We start from the raw sequence: 27,618 nt of genomic DNA, 5'->3' as shown, positions 1-27,618 counted from the left end.
CATATTTTACAAGGACTGGAAGAAACATCACGTACAGAATAATTGCCACACAGGAAGAACAAGAATAAAGTTTGAATGCTTCACCTGTAGTTTATAAATCATTTGCAGTAATGTGTCAATACATTTTTGCCACATTCCTAAAGCTGAATGCGCACTAGTTAAAAGTTTGTAAGTTGAGGGTTTATACAGTAGTAGCAAGTTTATGAAGTTGGAAATCCAGGTCTGTTTTTTTCCAGACCAATGAAAGGCAACAGTAGAAGCCTGGAGATTTTGTTCCTGCTTTTTAATCCTTAAGAATTTTGAAAAACCTGCTTGAGAAATAAAAGCATGCAAGCTGGCCTTTATTGCCACCCTGTCCATCTGGGGGGGGGAAAATATGGATGTGCAATAAAAACATATCCTTTTATAGGGAAGATGTGAGTCAGATCAAATCTAGATGCAAAAATCAGTGCAGAAAATGGGCAGTTTATTCATCAGAACTGTACAAGAAATGTTATAATTGTCCAAGCTTTGTGGAAAAACGAACTGAATAGATTCCAAGGACCCATATACAGTACATGTTTGTTTTGTTTTTTGTCCCTATCATGTTGTGTGAACTGCCTTGTGGGGACAGACACCCTGAAAGGGAGGCTAAAAAATCTAGTAAAAAAAATTAATAAACCAAGCTTTTTTAAAGCAGCTCAGAATAAAATTCAGCAACAGCCATTGCATAATACAATTTAAGAAAACAATTAAAACAATAACGGGGAATCTTAAAAAAAACACGCCGTGGAAATGCTTTTTTTTAAAAAAAAAAAACCTGTTTTGAAAGATACGTGAAATTTGCCCTAGCTCACCGGCGCCATCTAGCATGGGCAGGTTTTACACTGTGAAGCTTTTCCTTCACAGCCGTGTGGCCGAGTCCACTTGTATGTACCTTAACTTGAGGCCGCTCAACTGTGAGGGAAGAAGCCGCGCGAAACGTCGCCTTCTCCCCCACCCCTCAGTTCCTCAGTCAGGGACTCGGACGAGGCCGCCCGGCCCTCAGGCGAACAACGCCGCTTCCCGCCTTTTTTGCGCGGGCGGACGTCTCGCGCTGCCGCTTCACGTAACGGAGGCGGGCCTGCCCGTGCGGGAGAAGTCATGTGATTCTCGGGGCCCCGCCCCTTCTTCATCTTGCTCGGCGCCTCAGAGCGAAGTTCTCACACGGCAGGGAGAACCTCTGCGTGCCGAGTCGAGAGCAGCGGGGAGATGCGGGCGCCAGGGGTCTTCGTTGTCGTCGCCGCCGTCGTTTTGGGGGCCGCGGTGGCCAAGGACCCGGTGAGTTTCTCTTCGCGCTCGCTTCCTCTCCTTTCTCTCCCCCCCCCCTCGGGAAAAGCAGCGGAGTTAAGAGAGAGAGAGACGCACGCGCACAAAAAACAACAACACCCCCGCTACCCCCGTCGGCCAAAAGCGTTCCTGAGCGGGTGCAGAAAGATCTGCTGCTGCTGCTGTTGTTGTTGTGGGGAGCAGGCAGACTCTCCCTCTCTTTTTCAAAGGATCCCAGGGTGGTTGGAGTCGGAAGGGACCCCCAGGGTCATCTAGTCCAGCCCCCGCCATGCAGGGATGAATATGCAGCTGCCCTGCACCGGGATCGAACCTGCGACCTGGGCGTTGTCAGCACTGCACTCTCACCCCACTGAACCATCCAGGCTGAAAGGGAAGTTCAGTTTCTGTTGCTAACAGCCCTTCGACCTTCTGGTTTGTTTGTTTTTTTATTTAGCTTTTCAGATTTAAAAAATTAAAAAACAATTAACAGACAACATAAAAAGAGAATTCCAAAGAATCTCCTTCCCTTTTCCCCTTTGTGGGTCCTTGTATTAACCTTTTTCCTCCTGTATATTGTTTATTAATCCAAATCTTTTAAATCTCAATAACAACATGATGATGATGTACCCTGCCCATCTGGCTGAGTTTCCCCAGCCACTCTGGGCAGCTTCCAACAAAAGTTTAAAAATACATTAAAACACCAGTCATTAAAAACTTCCCAAACAGGGCTGCCTTTAGATGTCTTCTAAAAGTCTGATACAGTACCGGTAGTTGTTTATTTCTTTGACATCTAATGGGAGGGCATTCCCAAAATTCAAGATTAAACCACAAGTGTCATTCCAATCCTACTAATGATTTTAATTGTTCGCAATGGTTTTTAAGGCAAATTATATATTTCCCCCATTATTAAAATCTTGCTCTTCCTGTTTCTGATTCTCCGGGTCATTTTTGCCAATTCGGCATAGTCCCATCAACTTAATCTGCCCTTCTCTGGTAGGGACTCTGCCTTCTTTCAATCTCTGGGCTAATAACATCCAAGCAGCTGTAGTCGCGGCCACCCGGTGATTTTCAGGTCAAAGGGCAGTGTAGGAAGTTATAACAAAGCAAGGCAAATGCCGCACCCATATGCTCAGAGGCTTTCATTTTTATTGACTGACTTACAGGCTCAGTCCTAGGAGGAGGGAGGGAGGACCCAAAGCAATCTGCTTTTTACCATGCTGACCATGAGCAGAGCAGGAAAGGCCAAAGGACTTCCAAGGGATGATTAATCCGATTGGTCTGTATATTTCAGAGGAAGGGAAATAGGCAGCCCTATTGTTGTTTCTCTTCACTTTTTGCTGGGGATGCTGAAGTCTTCCTGCTTTGTGCATCTTTCAGGCAAATGCAGGGCTAGTAATGATTTTCCCAGTGGGGAGGATTTGTGTCAGTTGCCTACATCTTTGGAGACTCCTATCCTGAGTCAGAATCAGCTGGACTATGGGTGGAGGCGTAGTTGGATCAACAGTTGGAAGGTCGTGCTGAACAAGCAGCATTTGTGTGTATATTCTCCCCCCCACTTGAGCATAGTGCAGTGGCTCTCACTGTTTTCCCTGGGCTATAGTTTCAGAATAAAAATTTCCTTGCGCCGCACCCATTTTTCTAATTTGATAACTTATTGGAAAACACAGCTAGGATTGTGCTCGGTATCACTTGATACCAGTGCTCTCATTTTAACAAGATATCCCTCCCATATTCTGCTATTTTTTTAAAAAAAAATTGATGCTATGCTATACTGAAATGTTTGAATGTTTTTTTGAGCGGGTCCTGCCACACTTGCCATCTTCTCCTGCACACCAGTGTGCTGCGCCGCACTGTTTGAGAACCACTGGCATAATGGTTGTAGGAGTGCTTTACAATTTGAGGCGGTATTTTAGGCAGTAGGTTCTTCTTAGTATCTCATGTACAGAACGTATGAAGCAGTGATAAAAGGGAGTGGTTTGGAACATGTCAAAAGTCCTTTGTTCTTTCTGAGCCATTTCCACAACTAGGTAAGATTGCGGAGGCAGATGGATTTCTGGTCATGACTTTGGAGCTCTCGTCTTAGAAATTAAGCAGTGGCACAGAGGTTGACGATTGTTATCATTATTATTCACTGCATAGTTGCATTTTTAAAATACAAATACTCTGCCTATTTCCCAAAATGTTGCAGCGGTATAGGAAACGGAGCCAGCCATATGATGAAGCAGTCAGCTGTCTGCTTTGCAGGTGACCATAGATGAGATGAATCTCCTTGCATATATATGTGCGATAGCTCAGTTCATAGAGCATGAGACACTCCCCCCCCCCAAGGTCATGGGTTTGAGCACCATGTTGGGCAAAAAAATCCTGCATTGCAGGGGATTGAACTCAATGACCTCTGCGATCCCTTCCAACGCTATGATTCTATCCAAAGTCCTTAGTCGTGGATTGGAGCTTAGTCGCGTACATTGCTCAGGCCATACATGGTATAGGCAGAAGGCCTAAATGTCTAGATGTTCAGGTAGCTGGAGACCATTTTTGTGAGATCTTTTCGTAGGCTGTTATAAAATAAGGTGCCTGCTTTGATGGTGTGGACACTTGAACAAAACATCTGTACTATATTAGCCAGAAATGTACGTGTGGTTTTAAATGCCTTCCTTCCACTTAATCCTTTGCACCAGCTAAGTTCCAAAGTGACATATGGCCGTCATGTGTGAAAATACCTTTCCTTTGTCTTCCATGAACTGATCCACTAATGATTTAATGATAATCTTTTTCACTTGATGAGTTTAAAGCCTTGACGTTCACATCAGAGCCCTCTGGATCAAGCCAGTGACCCATCTAGTTCAGAGTTCTCTTCTCACAATAGCCAACCAGATGCCTCTGGTAAACCTACAACTGTTAATCTCTCCCATCTTGTTTTCCACATAGTGCTTTCTTAACATTGCCTTTGCTTCTGGAGGTCAAGACAGCCAGATGACTAGATGACTAAAAGGGTCTCCAGCTACTTTATTTCCTTGAATTCCTTGTATACTGTTGTATATTTCTATATTTCCCCATTCTACTTATATCCAAATACAGGAGCATTCTCCCCCCCCCCACTTTGTTTAAACCACATGTTCTTTGAGTAGGCTGATCTCTCAAGTCCAACTTGTGAGGAGCTCAGATCTGTTTATGCTGCATCTTGTGACTTAGCAGAGCAATTACTTTCTTGTTTCGTTTAGAGAAACGAACTGCTGAGTGCGGCAGTTCATGGATGTGTAATCTTTTCTTGAAATGTATATTCCTTCCCAACAGAACCAAATGGACAACATAGATGTTCAAATGTGGTCTTAATTAACGCTTAGCTATGGCAAAGTGTATTAACAAGTATCACATGACAGTTTATTATCACCAGAGTTGAGTCAGAGGAGCTGCCCTTCTGCTTCAAAAAATTCTTACACTTTTTTTGCATTTTGAGTCTGTTTTTTTATGTAACACATCTGAATTCTTCTTCTCTTACAAGATCGGTTGCGACTGATCTTGAGATAAATAAATGTTTGTTTGTACCTAATAGAGGGGCATTTGCAAAGGGGATGAATCCGACATTTATTATGCAGTCAAGTTATTTCTAATACATATTGTGAAACTGACTAGTTTTTCCATGTTTGGAGAGCAAGGGAAATCTGCTTGCATCAGTTTCATGTGATTCACAACAGCCCTGCTGGTTCTACCTGCCAAGTGACTATTTCTTATATTAAATAGGCTAAAGATTGAGTGCATGTCAAAGTAAAAATCAAAAATTGTGGATCTGTGATCCCCAGAACAGGTCTTTGAACTTTGCTGCATATGTTTATCTGTCATAAACACTACTGTGTTGTGAAATAGTGCCTCTGGTGGGATACTTTTAATTACATCCTTGTGTAACCTCATTTAAGGTGTAATATCCCTTACTTTTTCAGCAGAGTTCTTGACAGAGTGCAAATATTACTTTATCGCTGGTGAAACAATTGTCTCCATTTTCTATCCATTGGCAATTGCAAGTTCTGTCTTCTGAAAAACCAAAAATTACTCCAAACCGCACAGAAGACAAGATTCCAAAACAGTTAAATATATTTGGGGGGAGGGGGAAGCAGGGGGAAAGGCAGAGGAGGAGAATTTTGAATTACACTTCAGTAATTCACTAAAAATAGCAAAAGAAAAAAGAGTTGCCTTTCTCTTACAACCGTTGTATGCACCTATGTAAATACTTGAGCTGACAGTCTGAGTTAGTTGGCAAAAAGGTAAGATACTCCCTGATTGCAGATGCTCTGTCTGATAAAAGAGGAAGACAAGCAATTAGAAGTATACCAGTTCTTGAAGTTATGCAATCCGCCTTTACACAGGTATCTTGTGATGGAGAATTCTGCATAAAATTGGGTGAGCATCTGGCCCCTCCCCTACGACAGCCTGAAGCCATTGGGCCGTATGTTGGCATGGATATTGAGAGCGGGCACAGAGTTGCAGCCCCGGTCTGTGCATGATAATGATTACGATTGCTGCAGTATTGTCTGATCTGGAGGGTTGCCTCTCTTTTCAGCACAAGCGTCCCCACACTTAGGTGAGGGTTACGTTCTGGGGCCCCCCACATGTACGAGTGAAATTGTGTAAAGCGGGGATCATCCTCTGAACGCTCTCTGTGCCGCTGTCTCTCTTCAATCCAGAGCGAAAATACTGAACCCCAAAATATCCACAACTAGAATTGAAGCCCTGGGGCCGGCAGGAGACTGGGGGACATGCTGGGAAATGGATGGTCATTCCCAGAGGGTGTTGTTCTTCAGCCCCATGGAGCCTTCAGTGTAGTGTTCATCAGGATTTAACCCCCCCCCATGCTGTTTAACATAGACCTGAGACCACTAGGTGGGGTTATCCAGAATCTTGGAGTACATTGTCAGCAATATGCCAAAGACACATAGCTCTACTTCTCCTTTACATCTGCAAGTGAGGCAGTGGATGTGCTGGACCAGTGTCTTGCCTCGGTAATGGACTGGATTAGAGCCAACAACCTGAAATTCAATCCAGATAAGGCACTGTTAGTGGGTGGTTCCCTATACCAGATGGGTGGGAGATTGCCTGCTCTTGATGGGGTTACACTTCATCAGAAGGAGCAGGTTCGTAGCTTGGGGGTCCTCCTAGATCCTTTGCTGTTGCTTGAGGCTCAGTTGGCCTCAGTGGCCCGGAGTGCCTTCCATCAACTTCAGCTGGTGGCCCAGTTACACCCCTATCTGGACAGGGATAGCCTAACTTCTGTTGTCTATGCTCTGGTAACCTCTAGGTTGGATTACTGAAACACTTTATAAGTGTGGCTGCCTCTGAAGACAGTTCAGAAACTTCGGCTAGTGCAGAATTCGTCAACCAAGTTACTCACTGGGGCAAGATGGTTTGAGTATATTACACTGATCCTAGCCTAGCTGCCAGTTAGTTTCCATGCCCAATTCAAGTGCTGGTTTTGACTGCCCAGAACTGCTATACATCAAGGACCACCTTTCCCCATATGAACTGACCAGAACCCTGTGGTCATTATCTGAGGCCCTTTTTCATGTGCCTTCATGAAAGGTCTGGAGGGTGGCAACACAAGAATGGGCCTTTTCTACTGTGGCTCCCCATCTGTGGAATGCTCTCCCCAGGGAGGCTTGCCTGGCACCTTCATTAGGCACCAGGCAAAAATGTTTCTCTTTAGCCAGGCCTTCGGATAATTTGTGGGAAGGGGGTTATTGTTATGTTTTTGGTTTAGTTTATTAAGTATTTTGTGTTCTCAGTTTTTGTTTTTTCTGTTGTGAACCACCCTGTGGTCTTTGGATGAAGGGTGGTTTGCACGTTTAATTAATAATAATAATCTTTCCTCTCCCCACCCACTTTGAGGGTTGCTCAACATGTTAAGACTTTAGTAGAGGAGTCTGCTTTCCTGTGGAATTGCCATTCCATCAATTAAATAGATAGCTCCCAGCCTACAACAGTGGCATTTCTGTGTCTGCTTACATAATCCCAACTGTTTGAGTAACACCTTTGCTAATCCTATGGTTTCATTCTTCTTTCTGCATTAGAGGGAGAGTGGCTTTTTTTGCAAGTACTCTCTGCTTAAGTACCTTCTCACTGTGTTTCAATAAGAAGCTTGAAAACACTTTATTTCAAATACAATGGAGCTAACCAGATTTGACTCCAGGTTAGGGTGGTGGCTCTTACCGATGTTGCTGGAGCACAACTTCCATCGTCCCTGGCCAAGGGCTGATGAAAGCTGGAATCCAAATGAGGACCACAGGTTCAAGATCTTACTCTCATGGTTTTTTTTAAAAAAAATGCTTTTCAGCAGGTAAGGACTCTTGGCTACCCACCATCAGATGGGTCTCTACATAAATGTGGCTTTCTAGCCCAGCCTACCTCTCTTCTGTAGTATATCTTGCTTCACAAGCAACGTAAAAAATCAGACCTGTACTAGATCCAAGAGGCAAGCAAATAGCAGAAAGCAAAAGCTTTGTGTGCTAGTTGAAGCTCAAAAAAGAAATGTTAGCACTTCCCTACCTGCAGCGTTCAAAATTCGTCAGGTGCATTTTGCACCTGGCTATCAGCCACTACCCAAAAGTTCCTGAAATTGAAAAATATGACTTTCGAGCCATCTGCCACAAAAATGACAGCTAGGCATTCTCTTTTGGCGACCGTAACCCTAAGGAGCCATTTGGCACCTAGCTTATATATTTGAGTTTCTAACGCTGTCTGCCTGTGTGCTGCTGCTTCTATCACCACAAAAAACGCCTCCCACTGCATAGCAATTTGGCTTGGGAAAAGATCCCACTACTATGAATGGAACGCTTTTTCATCATCTTCACCTGACCACCACATAGGGCAGTTTTTTGTTGCCAGAGAAGGGGGCTTCTAGGAAAGTAAGGACTAGCTGTTCCCCACTTGTCTCCTCCTTCTGACATGCATCAAAAAAGAGGCGAGAATGCTCAAAGTCAGAGGCTTCCCGCATGATTCAGAGTTATGCCCAAACCAGCCCATTTTAAACATGCATAGAAAAAAAGTTTCCAGCTAGTTGTTTGCATTTTTGAACCCTAACCTTGACACCTGCAAATGGAGAGTTCAGGTATACTGTAAAAAAGTATCGCAGTTCAATCCCAGGCAGGGCTCAATGAGTTTCGTCGGACTTTAGTCTTTGGTAAGTCTGCATATGACTGCAACTTTAGTCTTTCAGGGGTTTTTGGTTTTTTGTTTTTGTCTGCAAAAGCTGAGAAGGCAACAAGAACTCTGAATATTTTTGCATGAAACAATTATAAAAATGTTTGTTCTCAAAAAGGCTTTTTTTTTGCAGTATGGTGAAGAATGCAAAACACTAGCATATCCTCCCTCAGGACCAACGTAAGTAACTTATTAAGGACAGCTCAGTAGCTGATAGTTGCTGTTTACTTGTGATCCCGTTGACTTACAAATTTAATTAATATAACATAAACTTTAAACTTGAGTCAGGATAGTGGTGCTGCTATTACCTTACTATATATCACTGACCAAACATTCAGCTAGAGAACATTGTACCTAGTTTGAGACAGTGGTGATTTTTGCAGAATGAGGGCACATGGAAAAGAATTGTGTAGGTTAGCTTAAAGAAGATTCCTTAATTGTCTTCAGCGATCGTAAAAGAAGACCGCTACTAGGTGTAAATATAGGTAAAATGTGCTTGTGTTAAATATGTTTGTGTTAAATATTGATGGATGAAAGCTAGGTAATGTAAATATAAATTACTTAGAAATTTTTAACCAGAAAGAAGCCTGAAGGCAACAGCCGCAAAATAGTGGTTTAAGTGTAGCTACACCTTTCTGCGTTTCATGAAAATCGCTCCTTTTTCAGGTACAAAGGAAAGATTCCCACCTACATCATAAATCTTGACTTGCCACCAAGTGAGAGATGGGTCCAGGTGGCACGTGACAAAGATGCAGAGGTAGGGAACATGGTGGGAAGGAGGTCAGGATCAGAGGCTTTCTTCTAGGCGCCTTTTTAATGAGATGCAGGCTTTAATTTCCGCTAACATAGGTGTACTGCTTAATGAAACAGGCTTTAATCCTGCCCCTAAAGCTGGAGGGAAATATTTTAAATTGTGCTTAGGACAAGATGCTTGAATTCTGCATTGCTTTTTATTTCAAGGCCAAAAATCCTCAGTCAGAATGCCTAGTAAAATGGCTTTAACTGAGGAACAGACACAAGCTGGCATTCAAGTGAATGTGCATAGGTTGTATGAGAGCCAGTGTGGTGTAGTGGTTAAGAGCGGTGGACTCGTAATCTGGTGAACCGGGTTCGCGTCTCCGCTCTTCCGCATGCAGCTGCTGGGTGACCTTGGGCTAGTCACACTTCTCTGAAGTCTCTCAGCCCCACTCACCTCAAAGAGTGTTTGTTGGGGGGGAGGAAGGGAAAGGAGAATGTTAGCTGCTTTGAGACTCCTTCGGGTAGTGATAAAGCGGGATATCAAATCCAAACTCCTCCTCCTCCTTCTTCAGCTGTGAATTCACTTTGTCTTTGTTCTTCTGGGGGTATGGTCATAGATTCAGTCTTGTGGAATCTTAATAGACACAACTCTCCACTTCTGCTCTCCTGCCTGGCCACATTCCAGTTTGTAAGGGTGGGGTTTTGCTGTTGCAAAGCTGTGAAGGAGGCCTTGTCAGGATGCAAAACAGCAGAGGCCTCATTGGGATGGGCAAGCAAAAGCAGATAGAATAATTCATAGAATTAGGGTGTTCCCTCTTCCCTCAGAGCACCCATTGATAGCAGCTGAGACTTGGAATGGTCACAACATACAGTGGTGCCCCGCAAGACGAATGCCTCACAAGACGGAAAACTCGCTAGACGAAAGAGTTTTCCGTTTTGGAGGTGCTTCGCAAAACGAATTTCCTATGGGCTTGCTTCGCAAGACGACAATGTCTTGCGAGTTCCTGCTGGTTTTTTCCCCTCCCCCCCCCCTTTTTCTAAGCCGCTAAGCCGCTTATCCGCTAATCCGTCAATGGGCTTGCTTCGCAAGATGAAAAAACCGCTAGATGAAGAGAATCACAGAACGGATTCTTTTCGTCTTGTGAGGCACCACTGTACAGGATAGGCAGGGCTTAACAATGTATGAAGTCTGCCTAAAGAAAGAACTCTCTACCTTTACAAAAGACGTTTCACATTGCGTCAGTGAACATAGTTGAAAGTGTCAACTCATCACTATTAAAGACTGCTTGTTTCAGATGTGCTTCGGCATATGTGAAAGGGTTATATGTTTTAAGTGGCTCTTGCATTACCCTAAAAGTGTGTTCACCCGAGCTTTTTCTTAAACTTTTCCAGCTGAAGGAGGTCTTTAAGATTATGAAAGATATTTTAAGCACATTCCTTCATAGTGGAAAAGCCGTAGCATCACTGGAATCTAAATTGGTGAGTACCTTTCCATTTTCTCTAAAATTTAGGGGAAAGTTGAATCCAGCTTGCTGAGCCTGTCTGAACCGCAGCTGCTAAAAAGCCAAAAATGGGGAAATAAATGCACTAGTTATCAACAGGATCTGATGCTTAGAGTGAATTCTGCCAGGAGTCCTTGGCATCATTGCAGGCCCCTTAATGAAAATCTCTTTGGTGTGCCACTGCACTCAGAAAGCCAGTCATGATTTTGAGTTTGTACATTACTGTGCAGAGATTTATCACCGCTCCAGGCTATCTGGCTGTTGCTTGGAAGCCAGGGTGCTGCCATATGCAGGTTCAGACTGTCAACTTTTGTCAGGCAGGAGTCTACCCCAGCCCTGCTAGGAAAACCTCAGATTGAATCTAGCATCTTCCCCAGGCAAAACATGTGCTTTACAACTGAGCTGTGTGGGGGAAAGCAACTAGAAGGGATTCAGAGAGATGCAGGAAGGATTCACGCAGGCAAATCCTGTGATGATCTAGAAAATGATAGGCTCCCGGGTTACTTAAGGGGAGTATCACTATCGTGGGCCCAGATCCAAAGATGCTTTCAGGTGATCGGGGGCACTGGAATGTTTTTCAGATCTATGCAATCTTGTCAGGGTGTTACACGCATGGGGTATACATTTGAAACAATATCATGCCACGTCGAACATTTGTGGCTTTCCCCAAATAATCCGGGGAACTCTGGTGTGTTAAGAGTGCTGAGATTTGTTAGAAAACCCAGAGTGGTTTAACAGTCAGTCCCCTTTCTTGTGGAATTCTGGGAACTGTAGTTCTGTGAGAGGGAAGAGGGTCCCTTAACAAACTAGTCTTCCCAGGATTCTGTGGGGGAATCCATGACTGTTTAAAGCGGTATGTTACTGGTTTAAATGTATCGTGTAGATGGAAGATTAGACCATTTAAATTAATGGGCCTAACTTAGTCATGTTCGTTCATTTCAGGGGGTATACTCCAAGTGAAACACAGTAGAATTGTCTTCTAATTGTCTACTAATGTTTCAGAGTGTCTTCTTACTGAACTTCTCAGTGTCCACTTATTTCAGCAGACGTTACTCAGAAATAAAAGGGAGCCTATTTATTCAGTTTACATTTAAACCAGAGTTTGAATTGGAGTTTGTTGCACATTGCTCTGGAAATAGCTACTGCAAGAAGGAAGCGAAATCTGAAAAAATAGGATGTAACGCAATAAGGGTTGCAAAAATGGTAGAAAGTGAGCTCAGGGACCTTGAAATAAGTGTCCTAACTGGTCTGCGGATTATGGCTGCAGTCTGTGCAGGAATGAGTAAATAAATCTACAGTAGTTCTGTTTTGAACCTCCATCTTCCACAAGTTCTTTCTCTTTGCTTTTGACAATTATCTGCATGAACTGTGGTGTTCAGATTAATGTAAAAATGCAAGAGGAGAAGGATATTGGAGCTCCAAAATGCCAGCCAAACCACAGTGCCTTGGACTTTGTTAATGGAGGTCATCCTGCAGCTAAATTCTTGATAAGCAAGTTATTTTTTTTTTTCTAAAGGTCTCAACAGTCCACAAAGTCTCAAATGTCTACTGAGGCAACTACAGACCACTTAGCACATAGCTTTTTTAGTTAAGTGTACATCTAAAAATTGTAGAATGCAATTGCAGCCAATGTGTGTTGTTCATATGTACCCATTGGGGAATCACAATTGGCTGTGCTGCCTGTTGATCAGACTGCAAAACTGAGTTTGTCCCTTTGTAGTTTGTGAAATGACACTAACCCTCTGTGAAGGTGCTGTGTTTACACCAAGAGATAATTGGGACTGAGAAGGAAATATATGGAGACAGAGAAATTAAAAATAGAAAGTTATTTACTATGTTTTTCAGGTTTTAATAACTTGTGGCTTTTCTTCTTAGGCTTGGTTAGGTTCCACCCTTCCCTATCCTTTCAATGATGAGATCAAAGGCATTGCTTCTGCAATTGATGCTCCTTTAGGTAATTTCCATTTTGTTATTACTGTGTCTGGCTCTGAAAGCACACTATTAAAGGCATAATTTGGTGCAATTGAACATTTCAGCCACTGTAGCAATACATGCTGAGGTTATAATACATTTGTGGAACAGGAGTGCTTAAATGTTTGTAGCAGAGATGAAGAGCAGGTGTCTATTTAAATGTAAGACCTGACTAGGAAGACTGACCGGGTTTTCTACTGAGTGAAAGTCTGTACAGTAATATCCTCACCTTTAGTATGCCGGGAGCACAATATTTGCATGTCTGAACAGAGAATAGGATCCTGTAATCTTATTCCTGGATTAAAAATCATCAAGCTATAGATTATGCACCTTGTGTATTGCATAATTCAGGAGAGCAAGTCAATTTAATTCCTATATCAATTCAAAAGCTGAAAAGAGGGGCATCTCACAGAGGTACTAAAATAGGATTGACCAACAAGTTGCCCATCCTCTTTGCAGGCTTCTAAGAATTTTTTTGAAATGGCAAGTCTTGTAGATTTCCTGCTCAGTGTCTCTGCCTTGTGGCTTGCAGTCCATAGACATATGAACCAAGCACAGTAAGAAGTGATACTCTGAAGATATTTCCTGTCTCCATTTTCTTCCTTTTAAGTGTATGCTTGGTTTTATCCGTTGTTTTTAATGGTCAGTTTGATGAAAGGTCTCTCTTTCTCCCTCTTCCCTTCCCACCTTCCAATTTAGGTGACATTGTTCTGTTCAATATCTTCTATGAAGTCTTCACAGTGTGCACTTCAATAATAGCAGAAGACCCCACAGGTAAATGACTGCTTAGCCAACGACATATATTTTAAAGATAGTGCTTAAGGTATTTTTTCTTTGACCTTAATTTCATTTCTCTCCACCACCCCCTTTTCCTTTCCAACCAGGAAAGCTGTACCATGCCAGAAATCTTGATTTTGGATTGTTTCTTGGGTATGTATGTACCAGTGAGGTCCAACCTGCCCTGGTGGATCCACAAACTTTCTAAATTGGGGGGGGGGGGGAATAAAATGTTTTTTACCTTACCTTTTTTATTGCTTTGAGACTAAGCAATGAGCAGAGTGTTTAGTTAATCTGCAGCATCTTTGACTATGGCCTGCCTTTCTCAATTTCTTTGGAGCGTCTTTAGAGGGGAAAATATGTGTGCTGTCATAATTTTCACCATTTTCTATAAAAGGGAGAAGCTCTGAGGTTGTCCTTTTCAGCACAGTGACTTTTTTTATTTATCCAAATAGATTTTTATTAAGAAAGAAGCATAGTGTGTGTGTGTGTATATGTATGTGTGTGTGTGTGTGTGTGTGTATATATATATATATATATATATATATATATATATATATATATACACATACACACACACACACACACACACACACACACGCTGCACCTTTTGAGAAAAAGTATTTTATCTGACCTCCAAAATCACTAAACCATCTATCCCTCCTATCTCCCAAAAAGATACCTTTGATACAATCTGGGCTCCCTTTTTCTCTTTTATTGAAGAACAGGATATTTTAATGCCACTGTCATCACAGAGCTGTCTGCAGAGGGGATTTACTCATTGAAAAAGTATTGTAACTGTATTGTAACTTTTGAATAAATTGTTAAAAAAATAAAAGGCCCATGACTTAGCAGTGTTCCGTGAAGACTGTGGGTAGCATCTAATTGGGGTCTTGCTCTCACAGAAGGGCTTTTGATTGAGCAGACTCCTCCAGTTAATAGAAGTGGAAGTGGGGTGATTTTTGCCAACTTCAGCCCCCTGCAGCCCCTTATGCCACCTTCAACCCTGTTCCTCCTGATGCCCCAACTGTATTCCATTTTCTGAACATACAGGGTAGCAGTGTGCATTGACCACAAGATTTGGTTCAGATCTAGACCCAGCACTTTGTGCAGCAGTTTAATTTGTCTGTTCAGAGGCTACCTGATTTGCTTCATGGCTCCTAATCCACTCCCCCTCCCTTTAGTGAAAACATTTATTCTGCCAACAATACATCTCATTTCCATCACCGGAGGAGCTCAGACAACAAAATTATAAACAGCTTCCTTAACAGAAGAGCACTAAGACAATGTAAAACATTGAGCAACCCAAAACAACCACACCTTTGCTTAGTCCATGCGAGCTTTCAATGTTCGGGTCGTTATCTTGAAAAAGACACGATAATGCTCCTAGTCTACTTGATTGCCTTCCAAACCCAATCTATTATAGTGGAACCTCGGGTTAAGAACTTAATTTGTTCTGGAGGTCTGCTCTTAACTTGAAACTGTTCTTAACCTGAGGTGCCACTTTAGCTAATGGGGCCTCCTGCTGCTGCTGCTGCGTGATTTCTGTTCTCATCCTGAAGCAAAGTTCTTAACCCGAGGTACTATTTCTGGGTTAGCGGAGTCTGTAACCTGAAGCGTCTGTAACCCGAGGTACCACTGTACTGGGAAACAAAAAAATAAAGTCGTCCACCCCTTCTTTCTGGCACAAGTAAGTACAGCCAACCACATCAAACGAAAAGCCCCTAGACCAGCGTTTCCCAAACTTGGGTCTCCAGCTGTTTTGGGACTACAACTCCCATCCCTAGCTAGCAGGACCAGTGGTCAGGGACGATGGGAATTGTAGTCCAAAAACAGCTGGAGACCCAGATTTGGGGAACCCTGGCCCGAGGGGCTTTTGTGCTAGGCATCTTTGGGATAGGACGCAGCAGAATTCTTCCTCCATGTCCTCTGCTCCCTATGCTGATACCTTCCTTAAATTGGGAGACAGTTTGGCAAAGCTGCTCCCTCCCCTGAAGCCCTTGGATTGGAGAATGCTGATGCCAGTCATTCCTTCCCAATTATAAGCACCGTCTCCCTCATCACCCCGCCCTAGCATTATGGTAAACACTCTCACTTCTGGGTGTTTGCAGCAATGTTTTGACATCTGGATCGCTGAGGTGCTATGAAGCACTTTATGGGATGGGTCTCTGCTTCAACTTGTGCCTCCCAGAGGCATTCTGCTTTGCCTCAGGATTTGCCCGAATGTGGTACTTGCTCCTGTTGTGGAGGGGAGAGAGATGAAAGAGATTTTTATGTGCTCGCTTTTTCCAAGGAAAGCCACCCAAATGTTAGCTGTTCATGCATCCAGCTTGAAAGACTCAAAGATCTGAGAGAGTCCATTTTACATTGCTGTGGATTCGTTGCAATTTGCATTAGATAGACAGTTCTTGCTTATGTTTAAGTGGTGTTGCTTTTCCTGCAGGTGGGACGTGAATGCTAGTTCTTGGAGGACAACGCAGAAACTGAAGCCGCTCATGGTGTCACTGGAGTTTCAAAGGAACAATAAAACAGTGTTCAGGTCTGCAAATTTTGCAGGCTACGTGGGAATGGTTTCTGGATTGAAGCCAGTGAGTATTCCTTTATTTGGACAACACTAGGTGCATTCTGATGTAACTGTAAACCATAGCTTGCCATTATGAGTATGAACAGGCCTGAGACACAGGCTTGCCTGCTTCATCTTCCCCTTCCCTTAGGAGCAAGCAGGTGACTTCAGAGGCTTCTTTTGCTAGTGGCATCCACCCTTAATTTTCCATTGCATCTGATGTTGCAAACTTTGCTGAAAACAAAGCCAGGCATATTAGTGCCTTGTAGAGAAAACAGCAGAGTCTCAAAGCACCTTAAATGCGTAATAGTTTATTTTACGATTGATGAAGCCTTGGGAGAGTGGCGTTCACTGTGTGCAGAATGTGTATTTTGGCAAACATCTATATGAGCATATGATGCTTGTGTCCTCGCCTCACCTCACATCACTAGGTATGCATGTACAAAGAGGAAGAGCATTTGTAAAACATTGGGGCCCAAAAACTATAATACAATGGATAGCAGTGTTCTCTCGCTTACAGTGGCCTTCTTAAAGCACTACAGAATTAGCTTAACTCTGTCTGTTTTCTAACTGCTGGGTATTAATAAACACTGTTAACTGGCTTTTTGTATTTTAGGGCATTTTTACTCTAACCATGAATGAGCGGTTCAGTCTTGATGGAGGTTACATTGGTGAGTATGCTTAATGCTCTGTTCCTGTGTCTTTGGGGTTTTTTTTAGCTTTAATAAAATGGGGAAATTTTAGTAGCATTAAAGCCCACCCCACTCAAATCACTGGAGGTCCAATTTCACAAGATGCAGGTGAGAAAGTGGAGAAAGCAGTGTGATGCATGTTGTAAGAAACTATATGAGAAGTTGTGTGGCATGAAGCAATAGCAGGGCATGCCCAACCATTGTCCAAGAAGCAAACCACATGGAAATGGTTTGGGATGACTTTCAGCTTGGTTGAATTAAACTGAAAGATGAGATGCTTAAACAATGCTAAGGCTGCGTGTGGTCATAAAGCTCTTTGAATTTGTGTTTCTTGCAGGAGTCTTTGAGTGGCTCCTTGGCCAGAGAAACGGTTGGTGGATGAGTTTTCTCACCAGATCTGTGTTGGAAAACAGTACAAGGTAACAGTCAAATTGTGAAGCGGTTTATCTGCATATATGGCCAAGCCAGGGAAATTAGGAATAATCCCAATCTCATTTTATAATGTCTCTTTGTTTAAGTCTGTTCTTTCTCGTCTTGACTACCGCCATCTTGGTTCCATGGAAATTTTACATTGTGTGATACTTGTTTAACGTTCAGACCCACCTGGTACCATCTGTGGATCAACAAGGTGCTGTGCAGTGGGGTTGTGTGTTTCACGTTCTACCATTCCTCCTCCTCTTCTCTACTCAAGTGGTTCCTGCCTCTGGCATGGCAGGAGCTTTAAGGTTGGGTATGGAGTGGGAGGTATCACTCCTTCTGGAGAGAGGCAACAACAATGGGAAATTCAGAAGCACCTGGAACAATGTTCTGATGGGCTCCAGGGACAGCTTTTGCCCTTTGGTACAAGCTGCTGCAGCAGAACAGCACCAGAAGAACTGGCATGATTTGGGAAGACTAAATTTTGAACTCATGCTTTCCCCCCACTAACTTGTCAGCAGAGAACCAGAGGCAATGCTTCATCCTTCACATGCATTGTGTGTTCCTCAATAGAGGAAGTGCTTGGCTTACAGGAACAATGGGATGAGTCTCTTTTTCTTTCTTTCTTCCTGTAGTTAAATTTTTATTGGTTTTATAAACTTAAAAACACTTTTCTTAACAATTTGACTTCCCGTCCTTGCATTCGTGATGTCCCCCCCCCCCCCACAGTTACCTGCTGCCTTATAGACAATACTTATTCTGCTCTGCATTTCTTTATTTACAGCATTCTTACTGTCCTCCTGTTGCATATATTTCAAGGCCTGCTGGCGATTTCATTTGGCTAGAATGTTTTTTTAAAAATAGCCCGAAAGGAATTTCCATTCTTCCATATGCTTTCCTTCCTTTCAGTCTCATATTTTGGCCGTCAATCTCGCCCTCTCCACATTAACTTCGAAAACCATTCCTCTTTTGTTGGAACCTTGTCTTCTTTCCTTCCTGCCTTCTTTGGCTGCTGTGGTCACATACATAATTTGACCATCTTTTGGGGGGGACTTCTAATCCTATTATTCCTAATAATAATGCTTCTGGCCATTATAAAGAAACTCTGACCTTGGTATGCCTTTTCTCCCCCTTCTCAATTTGATTCCCTGGCACCATATTTGTATAAATTAACTATCCCAAAATACAGACGTTCCTTCACACTGGCCAGATTGGATGTGATGCCCTCTGCCATACTTGAGGGCAGATACCAAAAGATTCCAACTGAGAAACGACTCTGCCCCTGTGGAGATGGCAGTCGGGAAACAGTGGCTCATGTTCTCCTGTCCTGTCCCCTTTATAAAGATCTGAGGAATGAGGCCATTACCCCACTCTTACTTACCATCCCAGGCCGCCCATCTGTGGCCACCTTGTTCTTTCTTTTATCAGATCAAAATGATCAGACAACAGCAAAGGTTGCTAGGTTTATCGAGGGTGCAATGAGATTAAGGGGCACTATCTGAATGATAATCTTGGTCATTTGATTGCCCTTTTTACCCATTGTTGTCTTTTTAATTGTATATATTGCTTGTTTTATGTTGCTATGGCTGTTGGCTAATGCGAATAAAGTTTATCTATCTATCTATCTATCTAATAAGAATGCTTCAGGCATTTTTGGGAAGAGCGTTTTCAAACATCTTTTTTTCATTATTCATCATTACAACTGATGCTTGTTGATAGGTCCATCACATATGAGTCTCCTCTTTTTTTTCTCTGCCTCTTGATTCTCCCACCTACCCACCCTTAAACAAGGTCTTTCCCCCCTTTGCTCTCTTACACAACTCCCCCACAATACACTTCCACACTAGGCAGTGACTGCTTTACATGAGAGTATTTTGAAAGGCTCTAGCCTACCAGCTTCACAATTGCCATGCAATACCTGGTTAACGCGCCTTTCTCATTGCTGTTTCTGTTCTTGCATGTAGTTACGAAGAGGCAAAGGACAGACTGGCTCATTCAAAGCTGCTGGCTCCAGCTTACTTCATACTAGGGGGAAACAAATCCGGCGAGGGATGTGTCATTACACGTTCCCGTGTTGCAGTGTTGGATATCTGGGAGTAAGTATGCCTGATGGTAAAACGATTTAAGCAGATCCGTTGCCTGTAAGAGATTTTGCTACAGCTGCTACACCAACCAGCTCTTGTTAATGCATTACTGAGGTTTCGGTCTCTCTACAGTGTCTCTTCCTTGTGTACATTCCCCCATGCTTTTATATATCAGTATCAGTATCCTCCTCGATTTCAATAAAAATCCACCATGGCTTCTGACTTTACCGTTCACATTGGTGACATGAGACCAGTTTTGGGGTGCTCTGCTTTAAGCAACTTGAACTCTGGGGGTAACGTTCAAGAACATGAGAGCCTGGTGGATCAGTTCAGTGGCTCATCTGGGACTTCCTTTTAGGTATTCTGAGTCTTCCAACAGAAATTAGTTAGAAGTAAAAATCATTTAAGGTGCATCGTTGCCAGAAAATAGGCATTGATGTTTTCTACTTCTTTCAAGCTTGGACACAGAAAATGGCGTCTGGTATGTAATGGAAACCAATTATGACCGCTGGAGGCCTCCACCCTTTCTGGATGACCGGAGAAGCCCTACAAGGAGCTGTTTGAACCAAACAAAGCAAGAGGTAGGTCTGAACAGTGGTGTCCAAACTTTTTTCAAAGAGGGCCAGATTTGATGAAGTAAAGGGCCGATTTTACCCAAGGAAATAAACTGCCTCATGGGCCAGGTTAAACCGGCCTGATTAGGTTAGGCCCCCAAAACGGATTTTGGACATGCCTGGTCTAAGACATGCAAAATTAATTAAAACAATGTTGTAGCCCAAAGTCCTTTTACAGGTGATGAAACCCGACCATACTAAATGTTTGACATCTTACTATTTTTTATATTTTGCTGGAAGCCACCCAGAGTGGCTGGGGAAACGCAGCCAGATGGGATGGGTATGAATAATAAAGTTGTTATTAATATATTTTAATTAAATTGACACGCCATTCGTGCAGCTGGGCTCCATATGTCAGTCCAGCACCACTGTTTCAAAATGAAACGGATAGGACCACAACATGGTGCAGGCATGCCCCACATCTGCCCATGCCCCCTTTTTTAGAGGAAAATGTACCACAGCCCTCGCAAAAGAAGCTTTGCACCTCTCCTCCATTTAGAACAGTGTGTCCACTCCTGACCTCCGTTCGTGGGCACGTTTAAAGGAACTTGTTCCACATAGGAGAGGCTGAGCAGGAGCAAACACACTCTTGCACTGTAGATTCTCAATGAGATGTTTTCTGAGACCTTTCACAGACACCTAGGAAGCAGTGGTGGGAACCCTGGTGCCCACAAGCATCAACTTGACAACTCCGAGTATGTTGCACTAAAGAAGAAGAATAACAACAATAACAACAATAAAAAAATCCGTTCCCTATTCAAGGATAACTCAGTGGAGCTTGAATCTGAGCAGAACTGCACAGGATTGGAAATACTAACTGGAGGCAAAATTTGAAGCTAGTTACGCAGTGGAACCTCGGTTTTTGAACATAATCCGTTCTGGAAGTCCGTTCGACTTCCAAAAATCATTTGAAAACCAAAAATTAAAGGGCTGTCGTCAAAGTGAATGGTGAAAATAGAAAAAGGTGCCACAGAAGCTGTTTGACTTCCAAAAATCGTTCAAAAACTGAAGCATTCACTTCCGGTTGTTGGCGTTCGGGTTCCAAATTGTTCGGCTTCTGAAGCATTCGACAACCAAGGTTCCATTGTAATCCAGATTTTTTTTGTCTGTCTGCACCCTCTGCTGGTACATGACCCCACCCCCAGCAGCAGATGGCCTCCAGGGGAATGCAACGCTTCAGAAAAATGGTTCAACTTTTGGCTTCACTGCTGCTTAGCAGAGGTCAGATGTTGAAATTTGGTAAAGAAACTGCTTAGGTTGAAGCTTTGTTTTGGCTCAAGTCTGCAGGTAATTTAAATCTTTGTTCTCTCTATTTTTCACCCATGCAGAACATCTCATTGCCAGCTCTGTACAACATTCTCTCCACAAAGCCCATTCTCAATAAGGTAACTCGCCCTCACTCTTCCTTGTCTAGCATGTTGTTGCCTTATTCAGGTCTTGGTAGGCGAAAGGGGAGAAGACTCTTTATTGCTGCTCTTAAAACAGATGGTTCCCACAGCAGATTATTTCTGCCTAGAATATTCTTTGTACTCCTTAGATCCCAGAGTTGGGGATGAAAACCAAGCCACAAGACAATCTAAGCCATACACATGTGTGGAAACACACACGAGAGAGAGTGCATTTAATATTATTTATTTATTATTATTTATTGAATTTATATACCGCCTTATACCCAGAGGTCTCTGGGCAGTTCACAGAATAAAAGCAGTAAAGGTAAAGGTACCCCTGCCCATACGGGCCAGTCGTGTCCGCCTCTGGGGTTGCGTGCTCATCTCGCTCTAGAGGCCGTGAGCCGGCGCCGTCCAAAAGATACTTCCGGGTCACGTGGCCAGCATGATGAAGCTGCAGCTGGCGAACCAGCGCAACACACGGAAACGCAGTTTACCTTCCCGCTATAAAGCGGTCCCTGTTTATCTACTTGCACTTAAGGGTGCTTTCGAACTACTAGGTGGGCAGGAGCTGGGCCCGAATGACAGGAGCTCACCCCGCCGCGGGGATTCGAACCGCCGACCATACGATTGGCAAGTCCTAGGCACTGAGATTTTACCCACAGTGAAAAAGCAAAATATAAAACCACAAAAGACATAATCAAAATAAAAACAACCCAATAACCCTCCACCCCAAAAACCCACATTTTAAAAGGGCACACTGGCAATTTATGGGGTAGTTAGTCTGTTAATTCTCTTAGATTTCCAGATATTGGCAGCACTGATTCCGCTTGGTGTGGAGTCCTCCCCCCCCCCCCCCCGCATCTGTAAATCAAAGCATTGTTGCATTGCATGTGAGGCTTTTATATTTGGTCTAGCTAAGACATAGCTTTCCACCCTTGTCAATATAAAACACTTTCTTTAGAAAAGCAATCTGCTTCATGGTACAGTCATACCTTGGAAGTTGAACAGAATCCGTTCTGGAAATGTTCAGAAACCAAACCGTGGCTTCTGATTGGCTGCAGGAAGCTCCTGCAGCCAATTGGAAGCCGCAGAAGCCATGTTGGACATTCAGCTTCCAATAATAGTTCACAAACCGGAACAGTCGCTTCCAGGTTTGCGGCGTTCAGGAGCCAAAACGTTCAAGAACTAAGCTGTTCGAAAACCAAGGTATGACTGTATTGACTTATTCTCCTGTCTTTGGTTCAGACTCATTAAAGCCGTGAAAACTTTGCTTTCCTCCCCATTTAGCTGACTGTGTCTACAACGCTGCTCGAGGTTTCTGAAAGCCATATGGAGACTTACCTGAGGGAGTGTCCGGACCCCTGTAGCCCCTGGTGAGGACTCGGGTGGCTTATGAAATGGATGCTCACCAGGCAGGAAAAGACAGAGGCTGTACTTCATCCAAGACTCCCCTTCACTTGCAGCGTGTCTTATGAGATGATGATTTTCTAAACCTGGCAGTTCTGCAATGGTTTGCCAGTGTAAACCGTACCCCTTGCATTTAACATACTGTTAAGGTGCACTTCCTATGAATTGAAACTTAAACAGTGGGCTTTTTGGATCCCTATTTCCTTACACGCTGCTTCAGCCCGTCAATGTTAAGGAAATGTCTTGCAGTGCAATCCCTGGGCATGATTTCCTCCGAAGTTTAGTCTCTCAGACTTGGTCCCGGAGATCTGTTGTAGGCTTAGAAAAGGCATTGTACAAACTCCCTTCAGGTAGAGGGTTGCTGTCAGTCTTTTAAAAGAAAGCCCAGTGTTTGGCCTTGCGATTGGACTGCCAGCTGCCTCTGCGCCACAGTGCATTTTCCCAGTTCTGAAGAAATGTGGGGCTCTTGGCCTCCCCAGTTCCATCTCTTCCAAACTGGGAGCAGGGGTCATTTCCAACAGCATGGCAATCTCCTCCAGCCTTGGAGGGCTATCTTGGCTCCTTCTGGTGGGGATTTCTCCCCCCCCCCACTTCTTTTCTTTTTAAAGAGCTGGGAGGGAGAGCAGCGCTAACCTTACAACACTCTTTCCTTAAGTTAACAAACAGATGGCCAGGCTGCCTCTTCTGTGCTCTTAAAGAGAGAGGTGGTAGCATTAGCGACAGGTTTAAGCATGGGAGACTTCTTAGCTGGGCTAATACGAATTGTGTTGCTTTCAGTGCAAGCAGGCAGGTTTTAAATTGCTGCTTTTTAATGAGCATAATTGGCTAACCTGGGGAATGAGCAGTGGTTTGGGGCAGGGCTTTTTTCCCCCCGGAACTCTGTTCTGGCACCTCTCAGGTGGGCGCCATTGCCATTCTGGGAGAACGAGGGAGGTGTTCATGGTGAGTTCCGGCACCCCTTTTTTTATAGAAAAATGGCACTGGTTTGGGGTATTCCTGGCTATGGCAAAATGGGTCCATCCATCCCTGCCCACCTCTTCCTTTGCCCTGTTCCACTCCCTGCTCCCCCAGTTCAGTAGATTAGAGGTGGTTCCTTTCTAAAAGGTTTAGGCACTGGAATAAAAATTATTCCGCTTTCCTACTAACCTAACGTGGCTACGAATGTTTCCGTACTGCTAGACAGTACAAAGAATGTACTTTTAATATATTATGGATCGCTTTACAATTAAAGAAATTGTGGGAGAAATGGTCCACATTGCTTTGTCTGACTTCTTTGGGAAAGCGAAGCGAGGAATGAGCTTCACTGTATTGCAGCTTCTGCAAAGCCGCTCCCATTTCTCTCAGGGCTAGACGACATTCTGCAGAGGCGGCTAATTCTACACCCACAAACTGGCCATGCCTTTTGTCTGTTGATTCAAAAGTCCTTCGGGTGATTTGATATGCATCTCGAGGGCTGTGTTACACCTAAGCGCAAATTTCCCTGAGGGAGGAATGGTAGTTTGGAAAGGGTGGTTCTGAATGCCTGGTTAACATGCTCTGAGTAGTAGAGGCAAGTTCCAAAGAAGAAAGTGGCCCAGCGCCTACATCTGAATATTACGTTGGTGTGTTAATGCATTAATGCAGATCTGCCCCTCCCTCTCCGACCAGCTGTCCGTCCCCCACACAGTTGGAGTTCCCAGCCGAAAAAGACACAAGTTTATAAGGAATGCCTTGCCGGTTTTTACACAGTATGTGACTTCTAAATGAAAATATTGTTAAAAGTATCTGTGCAGTCTGGAAGATCTCAACTGAACTTATTTATGCTTGCCAACTATATAAAAATAAAGATCTCTGTGCTTGCCAACTATCTTTATATAGAACTAAGTCCAGCTGACATCTTCCAGACTGCATAGATATATCTATACAGTGGTACCTCAGGTTGCAGATGCTTCAGGTTACATACGCTTCAGGTTACAGACTCCACTAACCCAGAAATAGTACCTCTGGTTAAGAACTTTGCTTCAGGATGAGAACAGAAATCGTGTGGCGTGGTGGCAACAGGAGGCCCGGATTAGCTAAAGTGGTACCTCAGGTTAAGAAAGAGTTTCAGGTTAAGAACGGACCTCCAGAACGAATTAAGTTCTTAACCCAAGGTACCACTGTATAGTGCTTTTAAGCATTAAAACATTGGTGCCGTTGCAAGATTTTGATACACAGGGAAACTGGAAAGATGAGTTCACGGTAAAATCAGGAATATAGAAACTGAATGTTTCCCAACTGAATCAACCAAATACTTTAATCGTCACAAAATCAGCATTTTGGCTACAAAGGTTATGGTGGTGGCCAAGGTATAGGACTTCCGTCTCTCTTTTGCTGCCCCAGTCCTCCACCCTGATGCCTGTTTCTTAAAACAAAAACCCATGGGTGTGACTTACTGCTGTTGCAAGATGGACTGTGTGTTATGCTCATCACGTAAAAAGCTAGGCTGGGATTCCCAAGACTTCCCTTCTGGAAGAAAATGGGAGATGCTTGATTAGCAGAAGTAAGATTATGTTCTTCCTTTGGTTTTACATTGCTCACTCCCTGTTTGAGGAGACAGCGAAGTAATTCTTTGCTACCTTCGCTGCTGCTTCACTATGTGACTTAAACCTTCAATAAGTACTGGAGTGAGATCCCCTGTCAGCTTTACTCAGGAACAATTGTGTCAATAATGACCCTCATCTCCCCATTGCACTGCAAGGCCATGGCTTCCACAGGATTGCCGACTTTCTGCCACTCTCCTTTCAGTTCTGAGCGAAAGCAAAGACTTGGTGCAAAATGTGTCGGCTGTTTTCACACCAAGGAAACCTGACTTAACACTTGGATAATTTTATTATTTATACTGCAATGCACTCGTAAGTGGGGCTTCTCTTGCACCTCACCTGGAAACTGCAGTTAGTTCAGAACGCTGCAGCAGGGTTTCTGACAGGAGTGAGACCCTGTTAGCATATCGAACCTCTTCTCCCAGATCTGTCCTCGTCATTCTTGTTACCAGGCTACATTCAAGTTTATATATTGGTATATAAAGCCCATATGTGCCCACTAGGCCACTTGGATCTGCAGAACGGGCACCGTTACAGGTTGCCACCCAGTAACTGCTCCGAAGTTGTAAAAAAATTATTGTTTGGTGTGGCAGCAACTTTGGAACTCCCTGCCAATTGACACCAGGCTTTTACCATACTCTGTTGGGTGCCTGCTTAAAATATTTTTGTTTAGGCAAGCCTGTTCAGATATGTAAATGTTGACAAGCTTTAATCTTTTTTTAAAAAAATAATAATCTGTAAAAGTTTTTAATGGTTAACTTTTTAATAATGTTAATATTTCATGTAAACGACTTAAGAGGTTTTACTACTATCTAGCATTATGTAAACTTTGTGGGTGCTATTTATTTATTTAGCAATCTTGTATCTCCCACCACCACCGACACTCCATGAAGACCTGCCTTCAGCCAGGCTTCTCCAGTTTTCAGGTTCCACGTTGCCAGAGCCAGCTCAACTAGTTCCACTTGCTTGAAACTAGAACGTCTTGCAGCTGCACCTCTATTAACAATGGGGTGCAAAACTAAGACTCGTTCTATGACCTAGTTTTTTACTAAAGTGGCTTGTTAAATCCTGCAAGTCTAAACAAGGCAATTCACAACACCAATTTTAAGGAGAAAATATTACAGTGGATCAATAACAGATTGGATTGTAATCCGACATAAATGCTGCTATGGGTGTGTGTTTGGGGTGGGGTCCCACATTGCTTAATAGGGGTTTATGCTCAAGTGAGCATGCATACACAGGTTTGCTGCTCTGGTTAACACTAGATAACAATAGAGTTTAGAAATAATCTGGTGTATTGTGTGCCAATTAATTAGCAAGTAGATCTGCGCAATAAATCGTACAGCTCATCATTAGGTTATGCTTTGGTAAGACGGATTGTTTCTAGAACTTTTTACATATTGGCCACTTTACAGCAGGGCATTACGGTAATCATGCTCGAGCCCATTGATTTCAACAGATGTGGCCGCTGTACACTCCTGCAACGCAAATCTCTTCTACACAGCCAACGGGCCATACCATAGCCAAATGCTTTCCTCTTTAACCAAGGAAACCTTGAAACTTGTTAGATGAAGGCCTTTGAGATCTGCAGTAGAGATCTCTGTGCCCTCATCTATAGCAGCCATAATTCTCGGGGCAGTCATGATGGTTAAACGGGCGTAAATGCAAGATTGCGGTGTCTGTATCCCCCACCCACAAAAAGCTGTGCTCTATCGATTGGAAGTAGTTCTTTGAAGACCCATAGGTAGGTTATGGGAAGCAAATACGGTAAGTTACATTCTGAGTGGACAGGCAGATGGGTTTTTCTTAAGCATATGCATGCCCAACTCCAACACCCATACTGGCCGTTGCCGGGTTTGCTAGGACTGGTGGGAGTTGGAGTTTGTAGAACCATAGAATTACAAAGTAGAATTTCTCGTCCAATGCCCAACAATGCAGGAATATGCAGCTGTCACGGGGATCAAGCCTGGGCATTATCAGCACCTATTAGCTATCGCCAACAAAGCTCTCCAGGCTGATAGAACATTACTAATTCTCCATCTTTGCCGGAGGAGGAAGCAGGCTGCATACAAGTCAAGATTCCCGAGGCAGAAGCTTGACAAGGAGAAGGCAACATTTGGTGCTTGCCTTCTGGGGTGGGGTGTGTAACGCACAGCAAATACCAGGGAAGTTTTTCCCAGTATAGAGAGGGCGTGGTGGGGAAATGGCTAATAAATGCCGGTGATGTAAAGCTGCAAGAACCGTAGGCGGTTTAAGGTATTTTGCCCTGATGAGCCAATTGGTGTGGTTATTCCACGCTTGAAATTTCCATCATTTATTGCACAGCTGCACAGCAGTGACTAAATTGCCTGGAGCATCTTCCTCAAAAGTATAACATTGTATAAAAAAAGGTAAAGGACCCCTGGATGGTTAGTCCAGTCAAAGGC

General features: G+C 43.5%; 1 protein-coding gene across 1 annotated transcript; it reads left to right on the top strand.

Annotated features, from left to right (window-relative positions):
• Positions 1-1,117: 1,117 nt before the first annotated feature.
• Positions 1,118-23,882, top strand: ASAH1 (N-acylsphingosine amidohydrolase 1). The gene is made up of 14 exons (XM_083460062.1): positions 1,118-1,299; positions 8,609-8,655; positions 9,142-9,232; positions 10,606-10,692; positions 12,591-12,669; positions 13,386-13,460; positions 13,571-13,616; positions 15,907-16,051; positions 16,643-16,697; positions 17,056-17,137; positions 19,100-19,231; positions 19,677-19,800; positions 21,162-21,218; positions 22,512-23,882. Exons 1-14 carry the CDS (start codon positions 1,231-1,233, stop codon positions 22,599-22,601), a joined length of 1,179 nt encoding a protein of 392 aa, XP_083316188.1. The 5' UTR covers positions 1,118-1,230; the 3' UTR covers positions 22,602-23,882.
• Positions 23,883-27,618: the final 3,736 nt, after the last annotated feature.

The sequence above is a fragment of the Podarcis liolepis genome (assembly GCF_965112155.1).
Source record: "Podarcis liolepis genome assembly, chromosome: 9".
NCBI lineage: Eukaryota > Metazoa > Chordata > Lepidosauria > Squamata > Lacertidae > Podarcis > Podarcis liolepis.
Note: the sequence above shows the minus strand (reverse complement) of the source record. Positions and strands in the feature narration are given on the sequence as shown.